This window comes from Rattus norvegicus, chromosome 7, assembly GCF_036323735.1.
Source record: "Rattus norvegicus strain BN/NHsdMcwi chromosome 7, GRCr8, whole genome shotgun sequence".
NCBI lineage: Eukaryota > Metazoa > Chordata > Mammalia > Rodentia > Muridae > Rattus > Rattus norvegicus.
In genome coordinates this window covers 11343193-11359698 of record NC_086025.1, presented here as the reverse complement: position 1 = coordinate 11359698, position 16506 = coordinate 11343193, and the positions used below count along the sequence as shown (strand labels likewise).

The 16506-nt window shown below is 39.6% G+C and overlaps 1 protein-coding gene across 1 annotated transcript; it reads left to right on the top strand.

Moving 5' to 3' along the window:
- The first annotated feature begins 9028 nt into the window (after positions 1–9028).
- Or7a38 (olfactory receptor family 7 subfamily A member 38) lies at positions 9029–9961 on the top strand. Its single transcript, NM_001000710.1, has one exon. It carries the CDS (start codon positions 9029–9031, stop codon positions 9959–9961), a length of 933 nt encoding a protein of 310 aa, NP_001000710.1.
- Positions 9962–16506: the final 6545 nt, after the last annotated feature.

The window sequence follows — 16506 nt, the reverse complement described above, 5'->3', positions numbered from 1 at the left end:
AGAACCAGTATTAATTCAATACAGTCCAGGCACCCCCCAAATTACGGAATGTAAAATTATATTTGAAGATTTTAAAAGATTTCATGATTCTTTTAATTTAATTTCTGACTCTGCTTATGTAGTTAATGCTGTGTGCTCACTTGAAATTGCAGGGCCAATTTGGTTGAGTAGTACCGTATGTCAAATTCTTTTAGAATTACAAAATTTGATTTGGGCCAGAAAAAATAAATTTTTCATACAACATATTTGAGCCCATACTAATTTGCCTGGTCCCATGACCAATAATAACGCCCTGGTGGATGCTAGTACTCGTAGAGAGTTTATTTTTCTTGCTGCTCTGGTTGATCTCGCTAGAGAATTTCATCAAAAGTTTCATGTTCCTGCCTTTATTCTTCAACAAAAATTTAACATCTCTAGGGCTACAGTTCGTGATGTGGTGTTACGTTGCCAGAATTGTGTTCAATTTCACCACCCTCCTCATGTGGGGATTAACCCTCGTGGTCTGATCCCGCTAAAACTTTGGCAGATGGATGTCACACACATATCTCAATTTGGAGATATGTTCCCTGTATAGGGCCAAAAATATGCTCATGTTTCTGTTGATACCTGTTCCGGTAAAAGGCTCGTAATGCCATTAGTCATTGCTTAGAGGCATGGGCAGCCTGGGGAAAGCCTGATAGTCTCAAGACAGACAACGGGCCTGCCTACACAGCAAAGTCCTTTCAGGCATTTTGCCAGACAATGCAGGTCAGTCATACTACAGGATTGCCGTACAATCCCCAAGGTCAAGGAATTGTGGAAAGGATACATCGTACCTTAAAAGAGCTTATAAAAAAACAAAAAGAGGGAATTGCCAGCAGCCGAACACCAAAAGAACAACTTTCTTTAGCTCTTTTTACTCTAAATTTCTTAATTTTGGATGCACATGGCCGCTCTGCCGTGGATCACCATGCTGCTACTACACCTATGACTAATTCAGAAGTAAAGTGGAAGGATGTATTAACTGATGAATGGCGTGGCCCAGATCCCATGATTTTGAGATCTAGGGGAGCTGTTTGTGTTTTTCCGCAGAATCAAGAAAATCCAATTTGGGTACCTGAACGCTTGACTCGAAAATTGCCTTCTGCTCTTCCTGAAGATGAGACTACGAACCCTACTATTATTACTGGGAATGGTAATCCAGGTTGATTCACTCACCCTGTGGGCTATTGCCAGATCCTGGCCAGTACCCATGCCAGTTCATAGCAATTCAACTGTTTTGCCAACCTTTTTCTCTACCTCCTGTTTGTGTGATGTTCCCTGTATAGTGCCAAATGGAGAAATGCCCCAATGGTATGCCGCCACTAACTTTTCTCTGTCGCATACCTTATGTTTTACTGTTAAGAACTCTTCCCTGCCCTGCGTTTGGTTGCATAGAGCCACATTTCAACATTCAATATAATATAAGCTCTAATGTGAGCAATGTACCCATTTGGCATCTGGCTTTCTATTAGCTAATCAAAGGATAGATTTAGTTCAAGAACAAATTGAAGCACTGTGTCATATGACACAGCTGTCCTGCATTTCCTCCTTTAGAGGTTTATGCATTATTCCTTTGCGAGCTAACTTTTCTCAGCATTATCAACAGAGCAAAGAAATCTCGAATTATCTGAAAGGAAACTGGTCCATGAAAGTAGAGCAACTATCAAGACAATTGCTGATGCAGATTGCTGTCCTCAACAGCACTAGGTTGGACCCCATCACAGTTGAAGATTTTACCTCATGGATTACCAATGCTTTCTCCCTTTTTAAGGAGTGGGCAGGCATGTTTGCCTGGGGAGCTATTGTCCTCCTGGGATGTGGAGTAGGTCTCTGGCTTATTGGCCATTTAAAAAGAGAACATGCCAGACACAAAGTGGTTGTTTATCAGACTATGACCGCCATTGAAAATGGTGCTTCTTCCAACATATGGCTGGCCTCTTTGAAAGATTAAGAGTTCGCCCTAGATCATTTTTGTCACTGTCATGTGGAGTCATTGTATCCAGAGACGGGCAACTTTACTCAACCTTGGACCAACCTAAGACATGGGGCCCAATGGCGATAGGGTAACTCTATGATGGGTAAGGCCAAGTTTGGATGAGAACGACCTAAGACAGGAGCAATGACAAGATTGACGTGACACCCAGATCTAGACCAGTCATTTTATTAAACAAAAAAGGGGGAGATGTAGGGCGCCCTCCTGTGGTGAACAACGGTACTGCACATGCGCGGGTTTTGCACCTGGCGTCAGTTGGCCAGGATGGTACCATGCTAGTGAGGTGATTCGTTCTCCGCCAATCCCTGGAGGACAAATAGCAGGGGTAATAGTGGGGTGATTCGTGCTCTGCCAGTCCCTGAAGGATAATTAGCATAGCCCCAGCCTGTTGTGTATATAAGGCGAGCGTTTTTGCTGCTTGAGGTCCCCGTATCAGCAAAGAGGTGGTCCTGCAATAAAGGCTGTTGAGAAGAATCCGATTGTGTTGCGTCTTCCTTGCCGGCCAAGGCGGGCGCAACAGACCCTAATGGAGGAGTTAGAGAAATGACTGAAGGAGCTGAAGGAGTTTGTAGCTCCATAGAAAGAACAACAACATCAATCAACCAGAGCACACCAGATGTCTTAGGGACTAAATAACCAACCAAACTTACACACGGAGGGACCCATGGCTCCAGCCGCACATGTATCAAAGGATGGCATTTTCTGGCATCAAAAGGAAGAGAAGCCCTTAGTCCACTGAAGGCTCAATACCCCAGTGTAGGGGAATGCCTGGGCAGAGATATGGGAGTGGGTGGGTGGGAGGGGAAGCATTCTTATAGAAGCAGGGGAAGAGGGTATGAGATAGGGGGGAACCAGGACATGGAATAACACTTGAAATGTAAATATATTAAATATCCAATAAAATTTAAAAAATTAACTTAAAAATGTTCAGCATCTTAAGTCATCATGGAAATGCAAATCAAATTGACTCCAAAATTCTATTTTACACCCATCAGAATAGACACGATCAAAAACTCAAGTGACAGCACATGTTGGTAAGGGTGCAGAGAAAGGGCAACATTATTCCACTGCTAATGGGATTGAAAATTTGTGCAACCACTCTGAAAATCAGTCTTGTGGTATCTCAGATAACTGGAGATAGTTCTACCTGAAAATCCAGCTATACCACTTCTGGGTATATTCCAAAAACACACTCCACCATACTGCTGGGTCTCATATGTTCATAATAGCTTTGTTCTTAGCCAGAAACTGGAAACTACCCAGATGTCCCTCAACAAAAGAATCAATATAGAAAATGGGGCTGAGTTACACAATATACTATCTAGCTATTAAAAACAAGAACATCATGAAGGTTGCAGGCAAATGGATATACCTTGAATGAAGTAACCTAGACCCAAAAGGACCTGCATGGCATATATACTCGCTTATAAGTGTATATTAGACATAAAGTAAAAGATACCCATGCTATACTCCACAGACCCAAAGAAGCTAAACAAGGAGGTAGGCCCAAACAAGGATGCTTAAATCTCCCTTTGAATGGGGAATAAAATAGTGCATGCTGACAGGAACCTGATATAACTGTCTCCTGAGAGGCTCTGCCAGAGCATCGACAAATACAGAGATGAATGCTGGCAGTCATCCAGTGAACTGCCAATGTGGTTCCCATTGGAGGAGTTAGAGAAAAGATTAAAGGAGCTGAAGGTGTTTGCAACCCCATAAAAAACAATAATACCAACCAACCAGAGCTCAGAGGGACTAAACCACCATCCAAAGAGTACACATGGACAGACTCATGGTTCCAGCTGCATATGTAACATAAGATGGCCTTGTTGGGCAGCAATGGGAGAAACCCTTGATCCCGCCAAGGCTGTATTCCCCAGTGTAGGGGAATGTCAGGGTGGGGAGGAAGGAAGAGTTAGGTGGTTGGGTAGAAGAACACCTCCATACAAGAAGGGGGAGGGTATAGGAAGTTTATGCATGGGAAACGAGGAAAGGAGATAACATTTGAAATGTAAATAAAAATATTCAGTAAAAAAGAATGTAGGCCCAAGCAAGGATGCTTGAATCACTCTTTGAATGGGGAATAAAATACTCATAGGATACACAGAGAGTGAGAGAACTGGGTGGGAATGGGAATGGAAGGAAGGGTGTTGTCAGGTTCAAGTCAAGACAGGAGAGAGAACCAAAGAGCCAAGAAAATGAATGGAAATCTGCTGCTGCCAGTGGTCGGGGTGGTAGGAATCTCTAGGAAGTGCCAGAGACCTGGGATAGTGGAGGTTCCCAAGAGTCAAGGAGGGGGAACTTAGTTGCGATGCATAGCAGTGGGATGTGGAACCTGAAGAGGCCACCTCCGTGTCCTCTCCCATATTAAATTAGTAATAAAAATAACTTCCACTTAATCGTTCCATATATTGGTCAAGTCGGTAGTTTATACAGTTAATACTCAACCAACTGGCCTCTAACACTCCCAGCTCTAATTAGAGAAATAGATCTTTGTAATGAACAGTGGTGACTGTAGATGCACGGCTGTTCACATTACTGAAAGTAACACCTGAAAGCACAGTTCTAAACAGGACCCTTATACTCACCCCAATTCATGACTGACTGCATGTAGGAACGATCTTATATAGAGCCACACAGACAGACACACATGCAAGATGCTTACTTCCGAGCATGACAAAAGCAAAACCGCCATGACATCACTGTGACTGAAGTAGGGAGATGGCGCTCTGCTCCTCCCTGATGAACTACTGACTACTGACAAATTCTTATAGTCATTCATTTTAGTTTTTTGACCACTGAGGACCCAAACAGACTTGAGTGTGTAGATCTACGCTTATGACCAGAAACATACTACTTAATTTCAGTGAGTCTGAAAAAAAATAAAAATATAATAAGAAGGGGGAAAGCTGAAGGTGAAAGGTGGACCAGGAATAAGAAGCTGTAGGAAGAGGGGTGAGTTGGGATTGATTTGTAACAATCAAAATGTATATAAGACTTGTATGAAATTGTCAAAGACCAAGTACAATAAGGGCAAAGAGAGGTTGGTGAGGTGGAGCAGAAGCTAGCACATTTACTACCATGCCATCAGTCCAGGTTTCGTTCCTGGAACACACATTGTAGCCCATAACCATCCCTATCTCTATTTATACAGTATCTAATCCCCTCTTCTGGCCCCTGAAGGTGCATACATTGTGCACTTACATGTATACAGGCAAACAAACATACATACATATTTTCAGACACGAGGTGATGACAATTTTCTAAAGCGTTGGGGATTTTTGTACCAGGCACTGACTAATATTTTAAAGGTTCATGAGATTAACTTGAGAGAGGCCATTTGTGTTGAGCTATAGGAAAATGTCAATGGGGTAAAGTTGCTAGGACACAAGACCTCTAGAGAGAAGTAGTTTATGGAGAAGAGACAACCAAAGGTCATTGGTCCCTGGGAATCAGCAAAATTAAATTCTTGGCTTTCCAGACCTGTGTCCCAGAGGGTAATCAGCTGCTTAAAGGATAATGATGTAAAAATAGGGAAATGTGCCCAACGAGCAAATATAGGACATTTCAAGCTCATCTTCTGACGACCTTCAGAGTATGCAGCCTTGGACAGAAGCTGGAGAGAGAGAACTCATTGCATTCTAAGTATTAAGTATTTCCAGTTCTTTGTGCTGTGTGAACTGGTTAAAAGCTTCAGTTTCCAACATCCAGGGAGAATCTTGAGCTATCATTCAGAGAACCTCTTCAAAGAGAGTATTCAGGTGAGTTTCAGAACACTGTAGACACTGCAGGAGAGTGTCAAAGATAACTACTGATCCTAAGTTTGTCCATCTGAGGTCACTGGAGAGCCAGTCCCTGTTAGTGTAGTGGGATTTCTCTAAGCTTACATTGCCATTCAAGTTCATTACAGTGTAGGAACTGCCCAATAAACTTTACGGTTAAAAGTAATGGAAGAATGAAGGGCTGTCATGCAGTGAAATAAAGCCATTTTTTGTATTAAATAAGATTTATTGTCTTTATGATGATGAGAAACATCAGTAGAAAACATTCTTACACATTGTTGAGAAATGGCTATTAAACATCACCTCTTACACACACACACACACACACAGAGAGAGAGAGAGAGAGAGAGAGAGAGAGAGAGAGAGAGAGAGAGAGAGAGAGAGGTATTGTTTCAGTCTTTGAGTCTCAATGTTTCTATAAGGTTATTGGTCACTTCCTTTCTCTACTGAAAATGTCTATGAAGTCTTTTTTGTGTTGTGGGAACTTTTATATTTCTGGTATGGAGTGCACTTTTTCAGTGTACATATTAGAGTTCTTTCATTTTTCACAAATTGCCTGCTTGCCACGTATCCCTTTAATGTTCCTATATATGTGTTTATGGTAATAATTAAAAATTTGTTTTGTATACCTGTACCTGTTGTAATCAGCCACCATTAGGTAATTTTTACATGCTTCCAGCGTGTTTCTTCATCTTTGTTTTTTCTTCTTTTGTTATTTGCATATCTGCAACAAGATATAACCCCAAAGGGGGAGGCTAGCATCAATTTATTCATTATTTGCATGGTACAAATCACCTAGGAAACATCCATGAACTTGAGTTGAGCATACTTGCACATGTAGCTCTTTGATACACATTACGTTTTGATAAAGCAGCCTCCATGTATTTATAGGTGGTTTTAAACATATTTGCTTACTTTCAAGTCTTCAATTGTTTGATGGTGGCTGATTGCAATAGATACAGGTATACAAAACAAACTTTTAAACATTACCATAAACATACGTAGGAACATTAAAGGGATAAGTGGCAAGCAGGCAATTTGTGAAAAAAAATAAAGGAACTCTAATACATACAATTAAAGGTTACTTACCCCTTGTAATGTCATCAAAAATTGTTCTTTTAGATATTTGGTTCATATTGAAGCACACTAAACAAAAATAAAAATGTTAAATAAAGTAGAGGATGTCACTGAAGTCTAGGAAAATAGATCATAGGAGAAAAGGAGATTCAAACTGATACCAAATAATACTTCATGAGTGCTGAAGACCTCAGGATCTGCAGTATGCCAAGGGGATCCCAGTTTGAAACTTATTATGTATACATTCACATCTAATATTTATTTCATAGAATAATTAAAAAGTTACTTTAAAAAATGTACACATCATTTATTACATGCTTTTTAAACAAATTTAGAACAGAGGAATGTAAATCCTTACAACATACGTAAGTAATAAATGTTGAAGGAAAGAGCAGCACTAAATCCCTTGATGTGACCATCGCATGCTGTGTACTTGTGTGGAATTATCCCTCTGAATCCTATGCATATTAGAAGTTACTAGGGATAAATTAAAAGCCACAATCAAGGACAACATAATAGCAACACTGCATGGTATCATGATTACCCTTCCTTTCACTCCTTTGCGCTTCCCTACCTTTAGCCACACTAAAGAAAACATGTCATCCTAAAAATCTGTAGGATTGTGGACATGGTAATAGGAAAGAGTGAGAGAGAGGACACATGAGAAAATGTAGTAGAGCAGGGAAATGTGACTGAGATCCTCTATTATAAAAGTGCAGATATGTCACAATGAGCCACAGCACTTTGAATAAATAAAAGTAGTGATGATACTAAATGAAATGAAAAAATCTCCATAATCTCAAGGTACCAAGGAATAAAGATTATGTGATGCTGCCCTTTTCTGTGTCAGGGGATCTTATTATATCTTAAACTCTCTCTCTCTACATAGTATGTGTGCTCCTGGCTCAAACATTGTGTATGAAATGCTCCAGCAGGATTCTAGGTCTGTCATTATGCCTTATATATCTCCTCCAGTTTGCTTTTCTACTTCTCTCCCTATCTTCCCACTAAATAAGAGCCAGGGACATCTGAAAATGAATGTTCATAGTACAGATTACCTGTTTCACACCATGTAGAGTACTGTATATTTGAGCCTGTGGATCCACTGGGATGATATTTTGTGTTCTTTTTCATAGATTTATAATTATATCCATACTGATATAACAATTTTGCTTTTAGGTCAAATTGTAATTCTTGGTGTGAAGCAATTTCACTCTTCAGTGTCTACAACTAGCATCTGTCATACAGGGAAGCTTCATTAGAGGCTGGGATGTTTCTCAACATCCTATGAAGCACAGAACATCCCACTACACTGAATGACCAGGTCAGAATGTTATCTGGTTCCTATGCAGAAAGTCCTGGGTGTGAATCCCCCAAGATACATAAATATCAGATATACGCAGGCACATTACAGACAAATAAAGACAGCTTCTCTCTTCCCTTTCAATTATATATGCTTTGATATTCTTCACTGAATCATTATTCCTTGTCCTGTTAAAAGATAACTGCTTTTAAATTTTTAGTTCTCTCTCTCTCTCTCTCTCTCTCTCTCTCTCTTCTCTCTTCTCTCCTTCTCTCCCTCCCTCTCTCCATCCCTTCTTCTCACCCCTCTCACGGTGCTCTTTGTCTTTTGTGTTAAAGAGAGAGAGAGAGAGAGAGAGAGAGAGAAGGAGGGAGAGAGAGAGAGAGAGAGAGAGAGAGCGAGCTTGTCTCTGTGTGTGTTCACATTATTAAAACGGTGAAATCTGCTGAATCTATACATGGTAAATATGTCATACAATCACCCCAAAGAGAGAAGATTGTATTTTTTGTTTACCTATATTCTATTCATTCATCCACATATGTGAAATTCTTTTTGTTGTTACCAACATGTATAAATCTCTAAACACAGCCTGAACTATATTAATCCCTCACAATATTTTTTCATAATAATTTCCCATTCAAATTGTAGTATTTTTTGGAACCTTTTAATGGAATGGTTCAGAGAGTGTAAGGAATGTCTATCACAATTACCAGGAGGGACTCCTTAAGTTGAACAATTCCATGAAAACAATTCAGAAGTTAATTTGTTGGAAACATAAGATGTACCATATCACATATATCAGGAATGTGAGAATAAGAGCCTTGTTCCCTTTCCTTTAGACACATGTGACTGATGGAATCAGGGAACAGCACAAGAAGATTTTCAAGTTTTTTTCTTCTTGGATTTTCAGAAAACCCACACCTTCAATTCCTCATTTTTGCACTGTTCCTGTCCATGTACCTGGTAACAGTGCTTGGGAACCTGCTCATCATCATGGCTATCATCACACAGTCTCATTTGCATACACCCATGTACTTCTTCCTTGTTAACCTATCCTTTGTAGACATCTGTTTCACCTCCACCACCATCCCAAAGATGCTGGTAAATATACACACCCAGAGCAAGACCATCACCTATGTACACTGTATTAGCCAGATGTGTGTCTTCCTGGTTTTCGCAGAATTGGACAACTTTCTCCTGGCTGTGATGGCCTATGACCGATATGTGGCTATCTGTCACCCACTGTATTACACAGTCATTGTGAACCACCGTCTCTGTATCCTGCTGCTTCTGCTGTCCTGGGTTGTCAGCATTTTCCATGCCTTCTTACAGAGCTTAATTGTACTACAGTTGACCTTCTGTGGAGATGTGGAAATCCCTCACTTCTTCTGTGAGCTTAATCAGCTGTCCCAACTCACCTGCTCAGACAACTTTCCAAGTCACCTCATAATGAATCTTGTACCTGTTATGTTGGCAGCCATTTCCTTCAGTGGCATCCTTTACTCTTATTTCAAGATAGTGTCCTCCATACGTTCTGTCTCTTCAGTTAAAGGGAAGTACAAGGCCTTTTCTACATGTGCCTCTCACCTTTCCATTGTCTCCTTATTTTATAGTACAGGCCTCGGAGTGTACGTCAGTTCTGCTGTGGTCCAAAGCTCACATTCTGCTGCAAGTGCTTCGGTAATGTATACTGTGGTCACCCCCATGCTGAACCCCTTCATTTATAGTCTGAGGAATAAAGATGTGAAGAGAGCTCTGGAAAGACTGTTAGAAGGAAAACTGTAAAGTGTATCATTGGACTGGATGAAGTTTCCATGATTGCAGAGGGTGTAGCTACAGAGCCAGAAACTGGGGCTCTTTCTTCAGATCACACAGGGATATATACATCTGGATATTTTGTGGAGATTCTGGAGAGTTTATTCAAAGTTAGAGGAATACTTGCTGCTCTCCAGAAGACCAAAATTTAGTTCCTGTAAATCAAGCTCCAAGGGATGAAATGCTCTCTTCTCACCATTCTAGATACCTAACCTAACCGGCACAATACCACACACACACACACACACACACACACACACACACACACACACACACACACATATCGATAAGAAAAATAAAATTGATCTTGTAATTGAACATAAGTATTCCCTGGAGTTTCCATTCCTCTCATTCTTGCTGTCGACATGAATCATGCAAGCCACATTACTAAGATATTTGTTCTCTCTGTTGTGCAACAATTTTCTCATTTCTAGTTGTCCTGGATTCCCAGAGTTATTCCAAACACAGGACTAAAATTATATAGGTCAGCAACACTTAAAAATAATTTCTTTACATGCGACATGTATTCTGTAGGGTAGTATTTATTTTTTGTTGTTTTCCTACCATATAAACAAGTATGGCTGTGTAAGGACATGGGGCAAGGCTCGACCACTAATGCTGTTTTATTCACTGTAGTGGCAGAAAATCTAAAGGCTGAAGTTTCTCTTTTGAGCCTGCTGTCATTAGCATGGCAACATATTAACTTTATGCTGATAGTGTGGACTTCAGTTAGTAAACTGCGTTTTAACACCTGCTTAAAATCTTACTCAATTCATTAACTCTTTCTTTCATATTTAAACACAGTTATTGACTTTCCTATCATGCTTTAATTCAAAGACATGACCAATTCAGAGTAATGATCTTGTGGATTAAATTACAACCCTTTTTAATTTTTTGAGTTGTATTACGTGTATTGTGAGCTCCTTTTTGACTAATATTCACTTTTCAGGGTGTATGCACCATGTGTGTTCTTTTGTGACTGGGTTACCTCATTCAGAATCATATTCTGATTTTTTCCTTGACCAAGATATCATTGGGTCGAGCATTGTTCAGTGTCCTTGTGTATGTGGGCTTTCTTTTTTTATTGAAGACAAGCCTTAGTTCATGGTGGTCTTATAGGATGCATAGGATTTTTTCAATCTACTTGTATGTGTTAAGGCTTGTTTTGTGACAGATCATATGGCCAATTTTGGAGCAGGTACCAGGAGGAGCTGAGAAAAGGTATATTCCTCTGTTTTAGGAGGAACTGTTCTATAAATATCTGTTAAATCCATTTGGTTCACAACTTTGGTTAGCTTCTGTATGTCTGTGTTTAGTTTCTGTTCCCATGATGCCTGAGAGTGGTGTGTTGAAACCTCCTACTATTATTGTGTGAGGTGCAATGTGTGTTTTGAGCTTTAGTTTAGTTTCTTGTATGAATGTAGGTGCCCTTGCATTTGGAGCATAGACATTTAGGATTGAGAGTTCATCTTGGTGGATTTTTCCTTGATTAATATTAAGTGTCCTTCCTTATGTTTTTTGATAACTTTTTGTTGAAAGTCTATTTTTTTTAATATTAGTATGGCTTCTCCAACTTGTTTCCTGGGACCAATTGCTTGGAAAATAGTTTTCCAGCCTTTGACTCTCAGGTAGTACCTGTCTTTGTCACGGAGATGTGCTTCCTCTATGCAGCAAAATGTTTGGTCCTCTTTGCATATCCAGTCTGTTAGTCTATGTCTTTTTATTGGGAAAGTGAGTTAATTGATATTAGGTGATATTAAGTAATAGTGATTGTTGATTCCTGTTATTTTCTTTATTAGAGGTGGGATTATGTTTGTGTGTTTCTTTTCTTTTGGGTTTGTTGAAAGAATATTACTTTCTTGCTTTTGCTAGGGTATACTTTCCCTCCTTGTGGTGGAGTTTCCATCTATGACCCTTTGTAGTGCTGGATTTGTAGACAGATGTTATGTCAATTTTGTTTTCTCATGGAATATCTTGGTTTCTCTATTTATGTTAATTGAGAGTTTTGCTGGATATAATACCCTAGGCTGACATTTGTGTTCTCATAGAGTCTGTATGACATCTGCCCAGGATCTTCTGGCTTTCATAATCTCTGCTGAGAATTCTGGTGTAATTCTAATAGGTCTGCCTTAATATGTTACTTGACTTGTTTCCTTACTGCTTTTAATATTCTTTCTTTGTTTTTTTTTTCATTTGATGTTTTGAGTCTGATGTGACAGGAGGAATTTCTTTTCTGGTCCAATCTGTTTGGTGTACTGTAGGTTTCTTGTATATTTATGGGCATCAATTTCTTTCTTTTTTTTCCTCTTTTCTAAAAATTACTTTTCATTTTATTAAACAAGATACTTAATATTTTATGTTCAGATATTATAATTACATATTCTTTTTTCATTTATATTAACTGGGGCATTTCTTATTTACATTTCAAATGTTACTCCCTTTCCTGGTTACCAGGCCAACATCACCCTAACCACTCGCAATCCTCTTTTATATGGGTGTTCCATTCCCCAGCCTCCCCCATTATCACCCTCCCCACAACAATCATGTTCACTGGGGTTTCAGTCTTGGCAGAACCAAGGGCTTTTCCTTTCACTGGTGCTCTTACTAGGCTATTCATTGCTACCTATGAGGTTGGAGACCAGGATCACTCCATGGGTAGTGGCTTAGTCCCTGGAAACTCTGGTTGGTTGGCATTGTTGTTCATATGGGGTCTCAAGTTCCTTCAAGCTCTTTCTGTCCTTTCTCTAATTCCTCAATGGGGGTCCCTTTCTCAGTTCAGTGGTTTAATGCTGGCATTCGCCTATGTTTTTTCTGTATTCTGGCTGGGTCTCTCAGGAGAGATCTACATCAGGTTTCTGTAGGCCTGCACTTCTTTGCTTCATCCATCTTATGTAGTTTGGTGGCTGTAAATGTATGGGCCACATGTGGGGCAGGCTCTGAATGTGTGTTCCTTCTGCCTCTGTTCTAAACTTTCCCTCCTTATTCCCTCCCAAGGGTATTCTTGTTCCCCTTTTAAAGAAGGAGTGAAGCATTTCGCATTTTGGTCATCCTTCTTGAGTTTCATGTGTTCTATGCATCTAGGATACTTTGAGCATTTGGGCTAATATCCACTTATCAATGAGGGCAGAACATGTGTGTTTTTCTGTGATTGGGTTACCTCACTCAGGATGATATTTTTCAGTTCCATGAATTTGCCTATGAATTTCATAAAGTCATTGTTTTTGATAGCCGAGTAATATTCCCTTGTATAGATGTACCACATTTTCTGTATCCCTTCCCCTGTTGAAGGGCATCTGGGTTCTTTCCAGCTTCTGGCTATTATGAATAAGGCTGCTATTAACATAGTGGAGCACGTGTCTTTTTTATATGTTGGGGCATCTTTTGGGTATATGCCCGAGAGAAATATAGCTGGGTCCTCAGGTAGTTCAATATCCAATTTTCTGAGGAACCTCCAGACTGATTTCCAGAGTGGCTGTACCAGTCTGGAATCCCACCAAAAATGGAGGAGTGTTCCTCTTTCTCCACATCCTTGCCAGCATCTGCTGTCACCTGAGTTTTTGATCTTAGCCATTCTCAGTGGTGTGAGGTGAAATCTCAGGGTTGTTTTGATTTGCATTTCCCTTATGACTAAAGATGTTGAACATTTCTTTAGGTGTTTCTCAGCCATTCGGCATTCCTCATCTGTGAACTCTTTGTTTAGCTCTGAACCCCATTTTTAATAGGGTTATTTGTCTCCCTGCGGTCTAACTTCTTGAGTTCTTTGTATATTTTGGATATAAGGCCTCTATCTATTGTAGAATTGGTAAAGATCTTTTCCCAATCTTTTCGTTGCAATTTTGTCCAAAGAACAGTGTCCTTTGCCTTACAGAACCTTTGCAGTTTTATGAGATCCCATTTGTCGATTTTTGATCTTAGAGCATAAGCCATTGGCGTTTTGTTCAGGAAGTTTTCTCCAGTGTCCAAGCTTTGAGATGCTTCCCCACTTTTTCTTCTATTAGTTTGAGTGTATCTGGTTTGATGTGGAGGTCCTTGATCCACTTGGACTTAAGCTTTGTACAGGGTGATAAGCATGGATCGATCTGCCTTCTTCTACATGTTGACCTCCAGTTGAACCAGCACCATTTGCTGAAAATGCTATCTTTTTTCCATTGGATGGTTTTGGCTCCTTTGTCAAAAATCAAGTGCCCATAGCTGTGTGGGTTCATTTCTGGGTCTTCAGTTCTGTTGCATTGGTCTATCTGTCTGTCTCTGTACCAATACCATGCAGTTTTTATCACTATTGCTCTGTAATACTGCTTGAGGTCAGGGATAGTGATTCCCCCTGAAGTTCTTTTATTGTTGAGGATAGTTTCAGGTACCCTGGGTTTTTTGTTAATCCAGATGAATTTGCAAATTGTTCTGTCTAACTCTTTGAAGAATTGGATTGGTATCTTGATGGGGATTGCATTGAATCTGTAAATCGCTTTTGGTAAAATGGCCATTTTTACTATATTAATTCTGCCAATCCATGAGCATGGGAGATCTTTCCATCTTCTGAGGTCTTCTTCAATTTCTTTCTTCAGAGTCTTGAAGTTCTTATTGTACACATCTTTTACTTGCTTGGTTAAAGTCACACCGAGGTACTTTATATTGTTTGGGTCTATTATGAAGGGTGTCATTTCCCTAATTTCTTTCTCGGCTTGTTTCTCTTTTGTGTAGAGGAAGGCTACTGATTTATTTGAGTTAATTTTATACCCAGCCACTTTGCTGAAGTTGTTTATCAGCTTTAGTAGTTCTCTGGTGGAACTTTTGGGATCACTGAAATATACTATCATATCATCTGCAAATAGTGACATTTTGACTTCTTCTTTTCCGATCTGTATCCCCTTGATCTCCTTTTGTTGTCTGATTGCTCTGGCTAGAACTTCAAGAACTATATTGAATAAGTAGGAAGAGAGTGGGCAGCCTTGTCTAGTCCCTGATTTTAGTGGGAGTGCTTCAAGTTTCTCTCCATTTAGTTTAATGTTAGCAACTGGTTTGCTGTATATGGCTTTTACTATGTTTAGATATGGACCTTGAATTCCTATTCTCTCCAGGACTTTTGTCATGAAGGTGTGTTGAATTTTCTTAAATGCTTTCTCAGCATCTAATGAAATGATCATGTGGTTTTGTTCTTTCAGTTTGTTTATATAATGGATCACGTTGATGGTTTTCCGTATATTTAACCATCCCTGCATGCCTGGGATGAAGCCTACTTGATCATGGTGGATGATTGTTTTGATGTGCTCTTGGATTCGGTTTGCCAGAATTTTATTGAGTATTTTTGCGTCGATATTCATAAGGGAAATTGGTCTGAAGTTCTCTTTCTTTGTTGGTTCTTTGTGTGGTTTAGGTATAAGAGTAATTGTGGCTTCATAGAAGGAATTCGGTAGTGTTCCATCTGTTTCAATTTTTCTGGAATAGTTTGGATAGTATTGGTATGAGGTCTTCTATGAAGGTCTGATAGAATTCTGCACTAAACCCGTCTGGACCTGGGCTCTTTTTGGTTGGGAGACCTTTAATGACTGCTTCTATTTCCTTAGGAGTTATGGGGTTGTTTAACTGGTTTATCTGTTCCTGATTTAACTTCGGTACCTGGTATCTGTCTAGGAAATTGTCCATTTCCTGTAGATTTTCAAGTTTTGTTGAATATAGGCTTTTATAGTAAGATCTGATGATTTTTTGAATTTCCTCTGAATCTGTAGTTATGTCTCCCTTTTCATTTCTGATTTTGTTAATTTGGACACACTCTCTGTGTCCTCTCGTTAGTCTGGCTAAGGGTTTTTCTATCTTGTTGATTTTCTCAAAGAACCAACTTTTGGTTCTGTTGATTCTTTCTATGGTCCTTTTTGTTTCTACTTGGTTGATTTCAGCTCTGAGTTTGATTATTTCCTGCCTTCTACTCCTCCTGGGTGTATTTGCTTCTTTTTGTTCTAGAGCTTTTAGGTGTGCTGTCAAGCTGGTGACATACGCTGTTTCCTCTTTCTTTCTGCAGGCACTCAGAGCTATGAGTTTTCCTCTTAGCACAGCTTTCATTGTGTCCCATAAGTTTGGGTATGTTGTACCTTCATTTTCATTAAATTCTAAAAAGTCTTTAATTTCTTTCTTTATTTCTGGCTTGACCAGGTTATCGTTGAGTAGAGAATTGTTCAACTTCCACGTATATGTGGGCATTCTTCCCTTATTGTTATTGAAGACCAGCTTTAGGCCATTTTGGTCTGATAGCACGCATAGGATTATTTCTATCTTTCTGTACCTGTTGAGGCCCGTTTTTTGACCAAGTATATGGTCAATTTTGGAGAAAGTATCATGAGGAGCTGAGAAGAATGTATAACCTTTTGCTTTAGGATAGAATGTTCTATAAATATCTGTTAAGTCCATTTGGTTCATGACTTCCCTTAGTCTGTCTACGTCTCTGTTTAATTTCTGTTTCCATGATTTGTCCATTGATGAGAGTGTGGTGTTGAAATCTCCTACTATTATTGTGTGAGGTGCAA

What these genes read in the sequence shown, in the direction of transcription:
- Or7a38 (NM_001000710.1), top strand. Translation starts at nt 9,029, where the DNA reads ATGGAATCAGGGAACAGCACAAGAAGATTTTCAAGTTTTTTTCTTCTT.